General features: G+C 56.7%; 1 protein-coding gene across 1 annotated transcript in view; it reads left to right on the top strand.

The window, feature by feature from the left end:
• Positions 1 to 13,131, top strand: part of LOC119330049 (cingulin-like) — a 14,837-nt gene extending 1,706 nt beyond the window's left edge. Inside the window, exons 2-3 of the mRNA XM_037603156.1 lie at positions 11,134 to 11,259; positions 11,369 to 13,131. Coding sequence (XP_037459053.1) covers positions 11,134 to 11,259; positions 11,369 to 12,889 — 1,647 coding nt within the window. The 3' untranslated portion in view covers positions 12,890 to 13,131. The remainder of the gene's footprint in view (positions 1 to 11,133; positions 11,260 to 11,368) is intronic.
• The last annotated feature ends 1,242 nt before the right edge of the window (positions 13,132 to 14,373 follow it).

Raw genomic sequence — 14,373 nt, 5'->3', positions numbered from 1 at the left:
GCATATTTTAATTAGCTATGTGGGAAAGACAAACGTAGGTCCCACATATCAGTATGATTAAATACATTAAATTGCCTGCACACTAGCCACCAGGCCGAATAATACTTTGTGACCAACTGTTCCCTGGAAACCTATATAGCTCTTCTACCTTTCGCTATGCAATCCACGTTATTTACGCTTTTTTCAAGTTACCTTTAGGTTTTTATGATATGTAAAATTTCTCATATAAAAATACAATAATTATCAATATGTCATTATTGTCTATTTAAATCTTTATTCTATTTTCGTTATTGTGTAGTTTAAATAGCTAAACATGAACGTTTTTCAAAATTTATGTCGATATAAATAGTTCAACGTATATAATCAAATATTGTAAAAAAATATCTTCAGTCAGGACCACAAGCACGTAGATAGTGTGTATCTTCATTGTATTTTTAGAATACATAATTATTAAAAATTGACAAAATTGTATTATGAAAACTGTTCAACGAGTATTAAAAATCAATGTGTAAAAAAGTTTTATAAATGTGTTAAAACATGTTAAACGTGTTTGTAGAAATGTAAGAATAATTTTACACAATAATTTTGTAATACATGTTGGACATCATTTTGAAATAGATGTTGTCAATTTTTTGAATGCATGATGATCATTATTGGAAAAAAAAGTTTACAATTTCTTAATACACCTATTTTTTTGAAAGATACGTTGAACTTTTTTTTGAAATGCACTAACACTTTCTTTAAGTTTATGGCAGTTGTAATATTTTCTTACATTTCTTTTTTTCAAACAGAAATAATAAACATGGAAAATACATGTACGGGCCCATAAGAGCGCCATATATTTAAATAAATATATAAGAGGAACGTTTGAAGAGGTAAGTAGCGATGTGATATATAGTGTCTAGGTAAAATATGTTCATTAAGTAGAGTCTAACCTGGTGGTAATCTTCGGTGGGCTGTACAAATCGCGGCCCACTGCCAGCCAATGGCAGTTGTAAAAATATGAGGGGTTCCTGTCAAAAATCCTCATGCGTGGGACATCCATCGCTCACCCACTGGCATGCCACACAGGCAGAACATACACTGATGCACCCGGATACGTACATGAGGCACCGTATTTTTTCGAGAAAACGCAAAAAGCCTTTGCGTTTCATTTCATTGAAAAGATGGAAGGCCTCCTAGGAGGTGTGTCGTTACATGTTTTTGTAATTGGTCAGTGTACATCCCAGGTTGTGGGCAGGACAACCCGAAGCCCCTGGGCGCCTGCCTTTGCCCAACATCGGGCCTCCTCTTTGATCCTATCCACTAGTGTTGCGATGGATGGTGTAGCATTGTCGAAGACGCATGCATTCCGGTGCTTCCATATCATCCATGGGACGAGCAAAGTGATAGACTTGAGGGCTTTGCGCTGTGCCGGTGGTGTTCCCTCCCTTGCGCGCCGCCACCACTCCATGACGCTGGGCTCTTGATCAGGCGGCTGGGCCGGCAATTGGAGCCAGTTGAGAATGGTGTGCCATGTCTGGCGTGCAAAAGGGCAGGCCAGGAGCAGGTGCTGTAGCGTTTCGACTGCCTGGTCGCAATGGAGACACCTGGGGTGATGATCCAGCCCACGCCTGCCGAGTCTTTCGGCCGTCCAGCAGCGATCTTGGGCTGCCAACCAGTGAAAGAACTTCACCCTTGGTGGTGCCCAGGTTTTCCATACCAGCTGCCATGAGGGGCATCGTGTAGAACCCTGGAAACTTGCCGCATAGCATGATTGCGCCGAGTAGCGGCCGTTGGCCGTCCACCTCCAGAGTAAGCGGTCCGGCTCGTTAGAAAGGGTGGTGTGGCTCACAGCATGCCAGAAGAGCAGGTATCGGCCTATCTCATGCAGCCCCAGTGTCCCCTGGATATCGCGCGCCCAGGTGTTGTTAGCTAGCCCATCGGCAACCGTCCGTGCTTTTCGTCGCTGCTTGGGGATGCATTGGTGGAGTAATGGGGCGATGTCAAGGACAGACTGCCCGTTGATCCAGCGATCCTCCCAGAACAGTGCCGTCAAACCATTGCCGATGCTCATGGTGGTTGATGTAGAGAACATTGCTCGCTCCTGATTAGTGAATTGCATGTCGAGCCCTTGGCAGGCGCGGTCAGGGTCCACGCGGGCAAGCCACATCCATCGTATGCGCAGTGCCAACCCAGCGCGTTCAAGGTCACGGACCCCGAGGCCGCCGTACTCGATGGGTCTGCATACATGGCGCCAATTGACGTGGCAGTGTCCGCCATTGGCAATGGCGCGGCCGGCCCACAGGAAACCTCTCAGGATCTTCTCCAGCTGCTTCAATGTTTTCTTAGGCGGGGCTAACGCGAGCAGCTGGTGCACGGGAATCGCGCACAGAACGGACTTGACCAGGGCGAGCCGCCCAGCCTTGTTCATGAGCCACGCTTTCCAAGTCGGGAGTCTGGCAGCCACCGAGTCGACGAGGGGCTGCAGCTGGGTGGCAGTGGGTCGACGTGTCGTCAGCGGAATGCCGAGGTAAGATATGGGGAGCTGCGCTACCGGGCATCCAAGCTGGGAGGTCGCCTCATCGGCCGTCGGGTCGCCATGCAGGGTGGTGGCCGAGCTCTTGGCGTAGTTCACCAGCAGCCCGCTCGCCTTGCCGAATAAGGTTAGGATTCCTTTGATGGCGGCAACATCCTCCGGTGTGGCGTGGCAGAATAGCATCACATCATTCGCATAGAGAGAGATCGCTGGGATGGGGCGCCTGGGATGTAGCTGCCGCAGGATGCCGGCTTCCATAGCCCGGCGCATCAGCCTGCCAAGCGTGTCCACGGCGAGCACGAAGAGCTGGGGGGACACGCGGTCGCCTTGTCTCAGGCCAGCGCGATGCCATATGGGAGGGCCTGGCTCTCCATTCAGCAGGACGCGAGTGCTCGCTGTCGAAAGCAGGATTGCGAGCCACTCCATGAATCTGTCTCCGAACCCGTATTGTCGCAGGACCTCAAAAAGAAATGGCCATGATATGGTGTCGAAGGCGCGCGTTAAGTCGAGCTTCAGCATGATCCGGGGAGCCCCTAGCTGGTGTAGCATCCGTAGAGATTGCTTGACCAGGATAAAGTTATCGTGGAGGCTCCGGCCCTGGATGAATGCGTTTTGGTTCCGGTTGACTAGAACATCTAGCCTCGGGGCGAGGCGTAATGAGAGGACCTTGGCGAAGAGCTTGGCCACAAGATGTATCAAGCAAATCGACCGGTAGTCGCTTAGCTGTTGGGCATCGGCTCGCTTGGGGAGCAGGGTCATCAGGGCTTGGTTCAGCTTGTGGAAGCCGCGGCCTCTCATCTCGAACAGCTGCTGGAATACATCCATGAAGTCGTGTCGGACAGTTGTCCAGCAGGCCCGCAAGAATTCGACGGTGAACCCGTCAGGTCCCGGCGCCTTGCTGGCGTGGAGGCGTTTGATCTCGTCCCAGACCTCCTCCACGGTGAATGGTGCATCCAAGCTGGAGAGGTCGCAAGGCTCGATGAGCTGGTCCAACTCCAACGTGAGCTCCCTGTCTGCAGCCGAGCCCAGTATCCTGTCAAAATGCTCAAAAGCAGCTCGCGCCATCGTGTCCTGGTCTGTGAGTATGTGCCCATCCACTGCGAGGCTGTATACTCGATTCTTCTGTCGGCGAAAAGAGCATTGCCGATGGAAGAAACCTGTATTGGCGTCGCCCTCCTTGATCGTGGCAATGCGCGCGCGCTGCCTGGCAATGGTGCCCTCCAGGGACGCAAGGCCAAGGTATGTGATCTTGAGGTGCTTCCTCAGCCAGTCTTCAGGCGGTGATAGAGCGCGGTCCTCCTGGGCCTTGTCGAACCGTGATATGAGCTCGCGGGAAATGGCCATTCGGTCCCGAATGCTGCTGGTAGGATCAAGTACTCTACCAGGTCTAGGGCGTAGGTGGTAAGGGAAGGATGGAGGGAGACGTGGCGAGGATCGGGCGCGCCGGCGGCAGGGCGCCGTCGCGGCTAGGAGAAGGGCGGCGGCTAGGGCTGTTGGCGGCTAGGGTTCCGGCTCCTCAGGGAGCCGGGCAATAGGAGATAATATTCTTCTTATTGCTTGCCCTCAAAAAGAGTCTTACAACCTATATTTATATCCTAGATAACTTGTAGAAGAATCAACCTAAGATAACTTGCCTAAGATAACTTGCCTAATCTGAAAATAAAAACTAAGATAACTTGCGGGCCTAAGCCGGCCGGCCATAACACTTCTCCCCGCCTGCACAAACAGCTCGTCCTCGAGCTGTAAGGTGGGGAAGCGCTTGCTTGAACTCTTTGAGGTAATCAACCAGCGTCAAACACCTTCTCGACATCTGGGGCGGCCAGGTCGGCGGCGACGGCGTCCTCCGGAATGTAGTCTGCCACCTCCAGGTAGAAGAGTCGCGGGCAGGCGTGGCCGGGCTTGTAGGGTTCGTCGCAGTTGAAGCACAACCCTTGGCGGCGACGCTCGAGTATCTCAGCCGGGGTGAGCCGGCGGAACGGGCGCCCCGCGGTCCCGGCGAGGGGTGCCGCAGAAGCCTGCACAGGCCGACCCTGCGCGGAATCCGGTCCGGGTAGCGACCCAGCAGTTTGGGACGGTGATTCCTGCTGGATGGCCACCGCGCGGCGCTCGAATGCGCGGGCGTAATACATGGCCGACTGGAGATCCTGGGGTCCCCGAAGCTCCACGTCCACACGGATATGGTCCGGTAGACCGCCCACAAATAACTCGGCGCGCTGAGTTGCGGAGACGCCCGGCGCGTGGCACGCAAGGGCCTGGAAGCGGTCGGCGTAGTCCTGCACCGTGGATGTGAAGGGTAAGCGGCCGAGGGCCGCCAGTCGGCTCCCGCGGATAGGAGGCCCGAACCGGAGGAGACAGAGTTCCCGGAAGCGCTCCCATGGTGGCATGCCGCCCTCGTCCTGCTCGAGGGCGTAGTACCAGGTCTGCGCTGCGCCTCGAAGATGATAGGACGCGAGCCAGGTGCGATCCGAAGTGAGCGTCCGCTGCTCTCGAAAGAACTGCTCGCACTGGTTGAGCCAGTTGAGGGGGTCCTCCGTGCCCTCGTAGGTGGCGAAGTCCAGTTTGGCGAAGCGAGGGGGTGTCGGCCCGCCGTGCCCGGGGGCGGCCGTAGTTGCCGCCGGCGCGTATGCTGGGTCGGGAAGCGCCGGGGCGTAGTTCGCCGAGCTGGAGGGGTGATCAAACCGCAGGGAGGGCGTCGGGTGTTCCGGCGCCGTGGAGTAGACCGGCCCCGAAGACAAGCCGGTCGCCCAAGCGGGGATCGGCGATGGTGACGGTGGAAACTGCACCTGGTGCAGGGGCCGACCCGTAGCCCTAGGCGCGGGTGGTGGTACTGTCGATGGCGGCGGCGCCTGGTGGAGCTGCACCGGCGCCTGCGGCGTGGGGGCCGGCGGTGACGCTGGAAGAAGCTGCTGGGTCTGGCCCTGCTCCGAGGCGCCGGTGCCCAGGTTAGGGCTGGGCGGGGCCGGTGGAGGACCCTGCTTCGAGGCCGCTGGAAGGTAGGGCGCGACGGAGGACGGCGCGGCCGGCGCGGTCCAGGTGGGCCACTGCGGCCCCGTGGTGGCGAGAAGTGGCGGGGCTGCCGGCGCGATCTGCGGCGGCCACTGCGCCCAAGGCGGCCGTGCGGCCGCTGGGGCGAGGAGCGCCGGGTAGCCTCCGGTGACGGCCCCCGGTGCCGAGTACCACGGAAGCGCCCGCTGACCCGCGGCCATGGCTGGATGGAGTCCGGTGATGGCCCCCGATGCCGAGTACCACGGAAGCGCCTGCTGACCCGCGGCCATGGCTGGATGGAGTGGTGGGGGCGGCCCGTACGGACCTGCCAGGTAGAGGCGGATCCCTTGAACCGCGGTGACGAGGTCGTTGAGGACGCCCGCCATGGCCTCCGGCGTGAACTGTTGCGGCTGCGGGGGAGGTGATGACGGCGACGAGTGTTGGACGGGGGGCTGTGGCTGCCCTTGGCCCGGCGTGGTGCCGGGTGCCGTTAGGACCGGCGCTGAGAGCGACGCAGTGGTGCCCGCCGAGAGCGAGGCCGTGACGCCCGGCGCAGAGGCGGCGGTGGTGGAGGAGTTGGCGGGCAGCGGTGGTGGTGGCGGTGGAATTGGCGGAGACATGGTCGAAACCCGGTTACCTGATACCAAATTGGTAGGATCAAGTACTCTACCAGGTCTAGGGCGTAGGTGGTAAGGGAAGGATGGAGGGAGACGTGGCGAGGATCGGGCGCGCCGGCGGCAGGGCGCCGTCGCGGCTAGGAGAACGGCGGCGGCTAGGGCTGTTGGCGGCTAGGGTTCCGGCTCCTCAGGGAGCCGGGCAATAGGAGATAATATTCTTCTTATTGCTTGCCCTCAAAAAGAGTCTTACAACCTATATTTATATCCTAGATAACTTGTAGAAGAATCAACCTAAGATAACTTGCCTAATCTGAAAATAAAAACTAAGATAACTTGCGGGCCTAAGCCGGCCGGCCATAACAGCTGCCAGTAGACTTGGCACTCCAGCTGGTGAGTCTACGGGCTGTGGCCTGAAGGCGCAACATCAAGCGGTGAAAGGGGTCCGGGTCGTAAAACCGAGCCCCAGGCCGCGGCCACCGTGTCCTGAAATCCATCTAGCCTGAGCCAGAAATCCTCAAAATGGAAGCGCCTGTATGCCGTGGGCATGGGTGCGCAGTCTAACAGCAGCGGGCAATGATCCGAGACGACGGACGCAAGGCAGCGGAGATGGCACTCGCCGTGTGCGTCTTCCCAGTCCGAGGTGCAGAGCACGCGATCTAGGTGCACCAGGGTAGGCGGGGACTGCTCGTTGGACCATGTAAAGCGGCGCCCATTGAGGTAAATTTCTTTCAGGGCGAGATCATTGACAAGGTGGCGAAACCTGCCCATCATTCGCCTATTCAAGTTGCCATTGCTCTTGTCCTCGTCATGTAGGATGAGGTTGAAGTCTCCGCATAGCATCCATGGTCCGGGGCAAGCCGCACGGATGTCCCGGAGCTCTTGCAGGAACGCAATTTTGTCCGCGTCATCCTGGGGTCCGTACACGACCGAAAGCCACCAGGGTACGCCCGTGGCCGTGGTCACCGTGGCGGTGAGGGCGTTTGTGGTGAACAGAGGGTGCGTGATAGATACAACCCTGCTCTTTCAAGCCAGAAGAATGCCGCCTCGCGTGCCATTCGCCGGGAGGTATGTGTAATCATCAAATTCCGAGCCAAGGGTGTCGAGCACAACAGACGAGCAGAGCAATTCCATCTTTGTTTCCTATAGGCATACAATGGAGGCAGCCGTGGTGTCCAACAGCGAGCGGGCGGCAAAGCGCCGAGCGCGTGCGTTAAGGCCACGCACATTCCACACTACAATCCTGAGGCCGTGATCCATGAATATTGGATCGACGAGCGAAACCGTGCGCCACTCCTAGGTTTCACACGCAACCTCGACCCGTGCCGGTGTGGTCGGCAGGCTGGTCAAACCCTCCAGGATCTCTCGATCGACCAGGGCAGCAATGGCCTTGAGCATCGCGAGCGGGATGGGTGTTGCGAACATGCCCTCATAGGTTTGCATCTCGGCGGATGAAATCTTTTGGTTCGTCCCAATGATCCCCAGGGTGCGCAAGATCTGGACATGCGCGCGTCTTTCGGCTGTAGGGGGCGCCGCCGTCGGGGATGAATTGGCCGCGGCGTGGGGCGAAGTTCAGAGGCCCGCGCGGCCTCCTCCTGGGCGTCGGCAAGGCTGCGGCGATGTGCTTGGTTGCAGCCGCTAGGAATTCACCCAGCGTCAAGATTGCGACACGGGGGCACGGGCCCGTGATCGTCTCATGGTGATCGGCGGGGAAGCGAAGCGCCCCTCAGCGGGAGTGATTGGGCCTCGGCCATTGGAGGCAGGCGTGCGGGCTTCCACTTCTGAGCTGGGCCTTGCCAGGGCCTGCTGGGCCTGGGGCCTTTGCATGATTATCATCGGGGGTGGTGGGCTGGCTGCCTCTGCAGGGGGGACCGCGCTCGTGGCGGGGCATGCATCCGCGCTCCCAGTAGTGCGCTCGTGGGTCCCGCAGGACCGGTCCGCGGGGGCAGACGTGGCCACGTCAGGTGGCGCAGCTGGCGAGCAGCCGCTTTGCCCCGACCAACTAGCCGTCACGGGCTGCGAGTCTGGCACCTCGCGCAGATCGGGCAGGTCCCGACAGTCCCTCGGATCCTGCGAGCTAGTTGCGGGATCCACGCAATCTTCCACGGGGGATGGGGCGGTGTTTGAATCTCCTGATCCTTCTGGGGTGCTTGCCGCCAATGGGAGTGCCATGCTGGACACATGGCGGGGTTCTGCGTTGGTGGGATGCGCGGACGCATCGATCTGGGGGCCACCCGCTGTCCCCTCCTGCCCGTTCCTGGCGTCTCCATCAGCGGCTGCGGCAGGGCCAGTCTGGCCCGCGGCCAAAGCCTGCCTTTGCCATCCTTTCCCTTTTCCTTTTCTGGCACGTTGACGTGGGTTGGAGGGGCCCTGCTGATCCGCCCGACCGTGCTGACCTGGCCATGGGCCCATGGAGCATCTCCCAACCCGTACGGACGGCGGCGTAGTGATGGTTGGTGGCACCGGCCATGCATGCGCGACGGACAGGCCATCAGCGCGCACGGAGCGGCCCCTAGCGCGCTAGCCCAAGGTGTCTACGGTCATGCCATCCGCGCGTCCGACAAGTGGCGCCTCCGTACGCCGGCGCTTGCGGCCGCGTCGACGCGCCCGGCCCGGACCATTGCCTCGGGCATGGTCGTGGCTGTCTCCGGCGCCGCCTCCGGTGCCATCTCCGTCACCAGCGCCAGGTCCATTGCTTCCCTGATTGCTAGGCGCAGGGGCTCCGATCCTCTCCGCCCGACCAAGAGCGATGGAGATTGGGTAGGTGAGGGTCCTGATGGTAGGCGCTTCCGAACGTACCCTTGCTGGAATCTGCTCCACGATCTCAAGAACAGCGGCGCGGCGGATGCTGGCCGGATCATGCGCGCGCCCTGCCAGCCGGAATGTGGCCATGTCCTCTCTGGAGCGCGTGTTGGGATGAAGCCGCTCGATCCAGCAGCTCTCCCCCAGGATGTGCTCAGCAGTCGATAGATGCCAGGCCTGAGCGGGGATGCCCCGAAGCTCAAGCTCGACGCGATACTCGAACTGGCCAGAGCCCGCATGCGCCAGCTTGCTCCACGGCCGGACGGAGAGGCTGAACCGCGGGGCGCGGATGAAATGGTCTCCATTGAGGCGGCGCATGGTCGTGCGCGAGCTGAACAGGATCAGGAAATCCTCGGGGTGGTGAGCGTGTACCGTGAAGTCGCCGTCTTCGAGCTCGAGGGAGGTCAGGAGCACATCAGCCACCTCGGCAGCGGACACGGTCGGCCTGTTGCCGGTGATGGAGGCTACCATTGCACGGGACAGGACCTCCTCGGCCTCCTCCATCTCCACAGAATGCGACATGATAATCCTCACCGGCTCCGGCGCGCGCGGCAAGGGCGCAGCAGCCGAGGCGGCGGGAGGAGGCGGAGGTGGCTGCGCGGCCTGGGGCGCCCGCGCCCGAGCAGCAAGGCGAGCGCGGTCAGGGTCGGCCCGGACGGCTCTCCGGCGCTGTGGGTGGCAGGAGCGCCAGTCGTGGCCGGATTCCAGGCATCGGCGGCAGCGAATGTCGTTGGTGCAGTCCCGAACACGATGACCAGGGTCGAGGCAGCGGAAGCAGAGTCCGGCGACCTCTTCCGGGGATGGGCTGCGCCGTTGGCATGGAGTCGTGTTGGGCTCGTCGTCTTGGCGGGGGCGGCGGCGACGGTTCCGGCGCCGCGGCTGCTGGAAGCCGCCGGCATCGACCTGGACGCCACCAGGGGCACGGTGCACCTCGGAGCGGGGGCCGATGCGGCTCGCAACGGGCAGTCGAGGCTGGTCGACGGCGCGTGTGGGAGCGAGGAGAGCGAGCGGCGCGGGCATAGCCGGCGGTGTGCGTGCGACGTCGCTGTACGAGCGGGCCGAGGACTCGCTCTCCGAATCGTACCAGCGGTCGCCGGAGGACACGCGGTCGTCGGAGAGGGTCGCCCGGGGCTCGACAGGGTCAGCACTTGGGGCCGCCATGGCAAGGGGAGGTGCTGGGTGGGCAGACGGCGGGGATTCGCCGGCGGCTGGGCTGGAGGGTGGGGGGGCTAGGAGGAGCGGGGAGGGAGGGGAGCCATGAGGCACCGTATTTGCACCATAAGGACAAGTTATTGCACCAGTTTTGTGTATTTTGCAACTTTGGGCACCAAACTGACCGCACTGGACAAGTTAAGGCACCCGCAGTGTATTTAACTCTTAAATATTATATTTTTGGTGAGATGGAGGAGAGAGAAGAGAAGCGGGCTACCGATTAACAGCCGGCTGTAGCACGCGCTCCTAAACACTTTGTGAAAATGGGAAGTGGGCAATGTATCAATAAAATAGTACATATTCAAATGCAACTATTGTACTTGCTGGCTATAAGCTTGACTATAGATGATGTGGCAAGATCGTATAGCCAGCAGTTGGCTATACTATTAACCATGCTCTTAGTGGTTGCTATCACCTCACCAGGTGGTTTAGTGTAAAGTACTACTCTGTGATTGTGACAAAGAGAAAGTTTGGGCTGACAAGTTTCCTCTACCATTTTCTCCACTCATGTTGTATTTTAAAGTGAAGTGCCTAATTCTTACAATGCAGTACAAAATTTCTCATGGTCCAGTTAGTTAATTATGTAAATTGCCAACTATATCTAGTTTTCAGCTACCATGTTGCTGCAGTCGATTAAGTGAGCAACACATTCTTCCTTGTCTGTTGGGGTTCAGAAATATCTGATGAGTGGGTTGGCTCATGCTGATTTAATTCGGAGGGTGTTATGCGGTGCACTGAGACTGTTCTTTGCTGAAAAAGTCTGGCTGATCCCAAACAGTGGAACTGCTAGAGTTTTATCGGCACATCTTTATATAACTGTTGTCTTCATATGCTATGTGTTTTCTTTACTGAGAAGTTATGATAAATCTTAGATCTTTTTTCATTTAGCCATATAACATCTTGCTGCTCTGACCGAATGAAAATGAAGGATGATTGCTCATTAGACTTTGACAATTCGTTGCTCCTGTACTCACTTCTTGGTCACATTTACTTGTATGGCAGTTTATACCGAGACATCTGCAAGTCCAGCTTCTCAGGAAGGATCATCTTGGTCACAAACATGGTCTGAAGGTTGAGACTTCAAGCCCCAATTCCGTTTTGGAGCAACACAGCGGAGAACTCCACAAAGTAATGCTAGAAATTACTTCGTTAAGCTCCTGTGGCTTTGACTCATTCGCGGCTTGCTCACTGGCACCTAAACTGGTGTATAATTAATTTTGTGGATTTAATTGTGTAGGTTAAACTTCATCTCGCCTCAGGTTTGATGCCGATCACCGGCTTGGAGAATGCAACGAATTGGAAGTCTGAGAGCGTAAAGGGGGGTGAATTGGATGGTGCCTATGTGATTGCCAACCAACTTGATCTCATTGAAAAACAGCAAGGGCAAACTCATGCTAATATAATCCAGATGGAGCTCCAGTGTGCACAAGATAGGGTGGGCAAGCTAGAAGCTGAGCGTGTTTCAGCTAAGAAGCAGCTTGACCGCTTGTTGGAGAAACTGAGGGAGGAGAAAGCAACCTGGCGGAGGAGAGAACACAAGAAGGCCCAATCCATTCTTGAGGATATGAAGGCAGACCTCGACCATGAGAAGAAGAACCGGAGGCAACTAGAGAATATTAACTTGAAGCTTGTTGATGAGTTGAAGGAGGTCAAATTGGCAGCCAATAATCTGTTGGAGGAGTATGACAAGGAGAGGAAGACACGGGAAATGACCGAGGAGGTGTGCAACAAACTGGTGAGGGAGGTCGAGGAACAAAAATCCGATATTGAAGTCTTGGAGCGGGACTTTGTGAAACTGCGGGAGGAGGTGGATGAGGACAGAAAGTTGCTACAGATGGCCGATGTGTGGCGGGAAGAGCGGGTGCAGATGAAACTTGTGGATGCAAGGCTCACTCTGGAAGACAAATACGGTGAGCTAAGCAAATTGCAACAGGATGTTGAGGCCTTTGTCGCCTCTTTGGGTTGTGCCAAGGGAGACAGCAGCATTCTAGTACGAGAAGCAGAGAAAATTATAAGGGAAATTAGCTTGGTGAGGGACCTGGAGGTTCAATTCAAGTATGAGCCGCCTGCAGCATTGGAGGAAATATTAGCCATATTCAAGGAGATCCGCCCGAGCCAAGAGCTCGGACGATGCAAGGTGCAGAGGTCTTCACTAGATGAATTAGAAATTCAACAAGCTAGCGGCCAAATGGCTGATGTATGCCTGGAGAACCTAACCAATAGAAGCCCTTGCCAAGACAGTGAAATAGAAGATGGGAGCAGCTGGGAGACTACAAGCCACCAAGACTTTCAGGGTTCAAGCTTTTCACTGAACGGGAATGGAAGCGAACCTTCAGTCAACAATGTATGTGACAGAATTTCCTGGACGAGTGGAGACAATTCGGAGGAGGTCTGGCAGAATGACCTGAGCAATATCAAAGTTGTGGAGCACGAGAAGAAACAGTCGGCAATATCAAAGTTCTCGAGGCCTTGCCCTCGGGAAAACCATGAAATCCACCAGGTGGATGTGGAGGTGGATCTAATAAACTCGTTGAACAGACGTATGTATTATGACGCTGGCGAAGCTGCAGATCGGGGTATGGGACAGAGCTCCCCGAGCATGGGACCATGGAGCTCGCCGTCGCCGGACTCGATGAACCGTGGCTTCAGAGGCTGCATGGAGCTGGTCCAGAGGCACAGCCTGAAAGCAAAGCTTCTAGAAGCTCGGATGGAGAGCCAGAAGATCCAGCTTCGCCGCGTGCTCAACCATACAACCTGAAGCTGCCAAGAACTCTTGTCACCTGCAATTTCATTTAATCTACGCCATGAAATAAGTCCATCTCTTGTAACGTGTGTACTACACAGTTAGCCCTACGGTAGATTCCTATGCTCATCTAGCCCTAGTTCAAGTGCCACTACATTTGAAACAAATCTGTAGTAATGCGTCGTCATTGATGTGTGATCTAACGACGTCATGAGAGGTCAGGGCCTCCTCCATTCCTCACTCCTGTTAGCTGCTCAGGCTCGGCCACCTTGCCACCCCCACAATGTGAGAGAGATGGAGAGATACGAGGAGCAAGAGGTGAAGGGGAGAGACTCTTCCGCCTCCATCCCTTGTTCCTCTATGTCGCGCGCGAGGGCCAACAGCGCTCCACTTTCTCCACCCTCACCGCTCTAATTTTCCATCCCTCTCTTGGCTGCGGCCTGTTTGGATTTTATTCACCCATCATCCTCTTCGCCGCTCTAATCAGAGTCCAAGAGGGATGGCAATTTTGGCAAATGGGATCTCCGTGCAAATTCTTGTTGTCAACTTGCTTTTTTTCATGAATATGCAAAGCTTGGTTATCTTTCATTGATAGAAGGGTACAGTTAAGTTAAAAGGCACTCTGGCACCAGTCCAAAACGGAGGGCGCGACGGTGGATTGCCACTCGACTAAATATTGCCTCCATTTATCTTCTTTGGTCGAGAAACTGACACTCGACTAAATATTGCCTCCATTTATCTTCTTTGGTCGAGAAACTGACCAAACCTAGCCGGTGCACCGTGCAGCTTCCCCTCTCCTCCTTAACCCCTCGCCGCTGTCGGAGGAGCGGCCAGGCTAAGCCCGTGCCGCGGACGGCGGTGGTGGGGTAGCTCTCGCGGCGCGCGGCGCCTTTCCCCGGTGGTTCTCGGCTGTTGCGGCGGCGGTTCCCATCGCCGGAGTCCCCCGCTAAGATGCGGTATCACATGCCCTGCTGAGGTGTGTGTGTTGGGGTCCGATCCCGACATCCATGCTAGTCCCGGTGGCAATCGACCCCTCTCCATGACACAGGCAGCACACCACCTACGATATGGAAGTCCAGATCCGACGAGCACCGGCCCTCGGCCAGGCCTGATGCAGACTCTCCTCAGCGTTCGGCTTGTGACGCGCCCCAGCGGCTCTGCTTGGCATGTTGGCGTTCCTGCAGCGGCCAGTACCAAACTAGTCTGGATCTGATGGGCGCCACCGCCGCGGCCGACGGCCCTGGTGTGAGCCCTCTCTGCTGCGAGGATGATGGCATGGGTGGTGGTACATGGGTCAGCCGACCTATGTGTTTGGGAGGTGAGACGACAAGCGAAAGTTGGGCTCGGATGCGGTCCGGGCCATTGACGACGGCGTCTCTGGGCATATCGTTGCCTTGTTGAAGGCGTCAATGCGGTCGTTCTCTTCTTTCAAACTGTATTTCTCTAGGGGAACCCCTAGGACCCTCGGAGCGGACGATGATGTCACTCTTGTGTCGTGA

The sequence above is a fragment of the Triticum dicoccoides genome, chromosome 7A (assembly GCF_002162155.2).
Source record: "Triticum dicoccoides isolate Atlit2015 ecotype Zavitan chromosome 7A, WEW_v2.0, whole genome shotgun sequence".
NCBI classification, from domain to species: Eukaryota; Viridiplantae; Streptophyta; class Magnoliopsida; order Poales; family Poaceae; genus Triticum; species Triticum dicoccoides.
The sequence above is the reverse complement of the archived record's forward strand: the minus strand, read 5'-3'. Positions and strand labels throughout refer to the sequence as shown.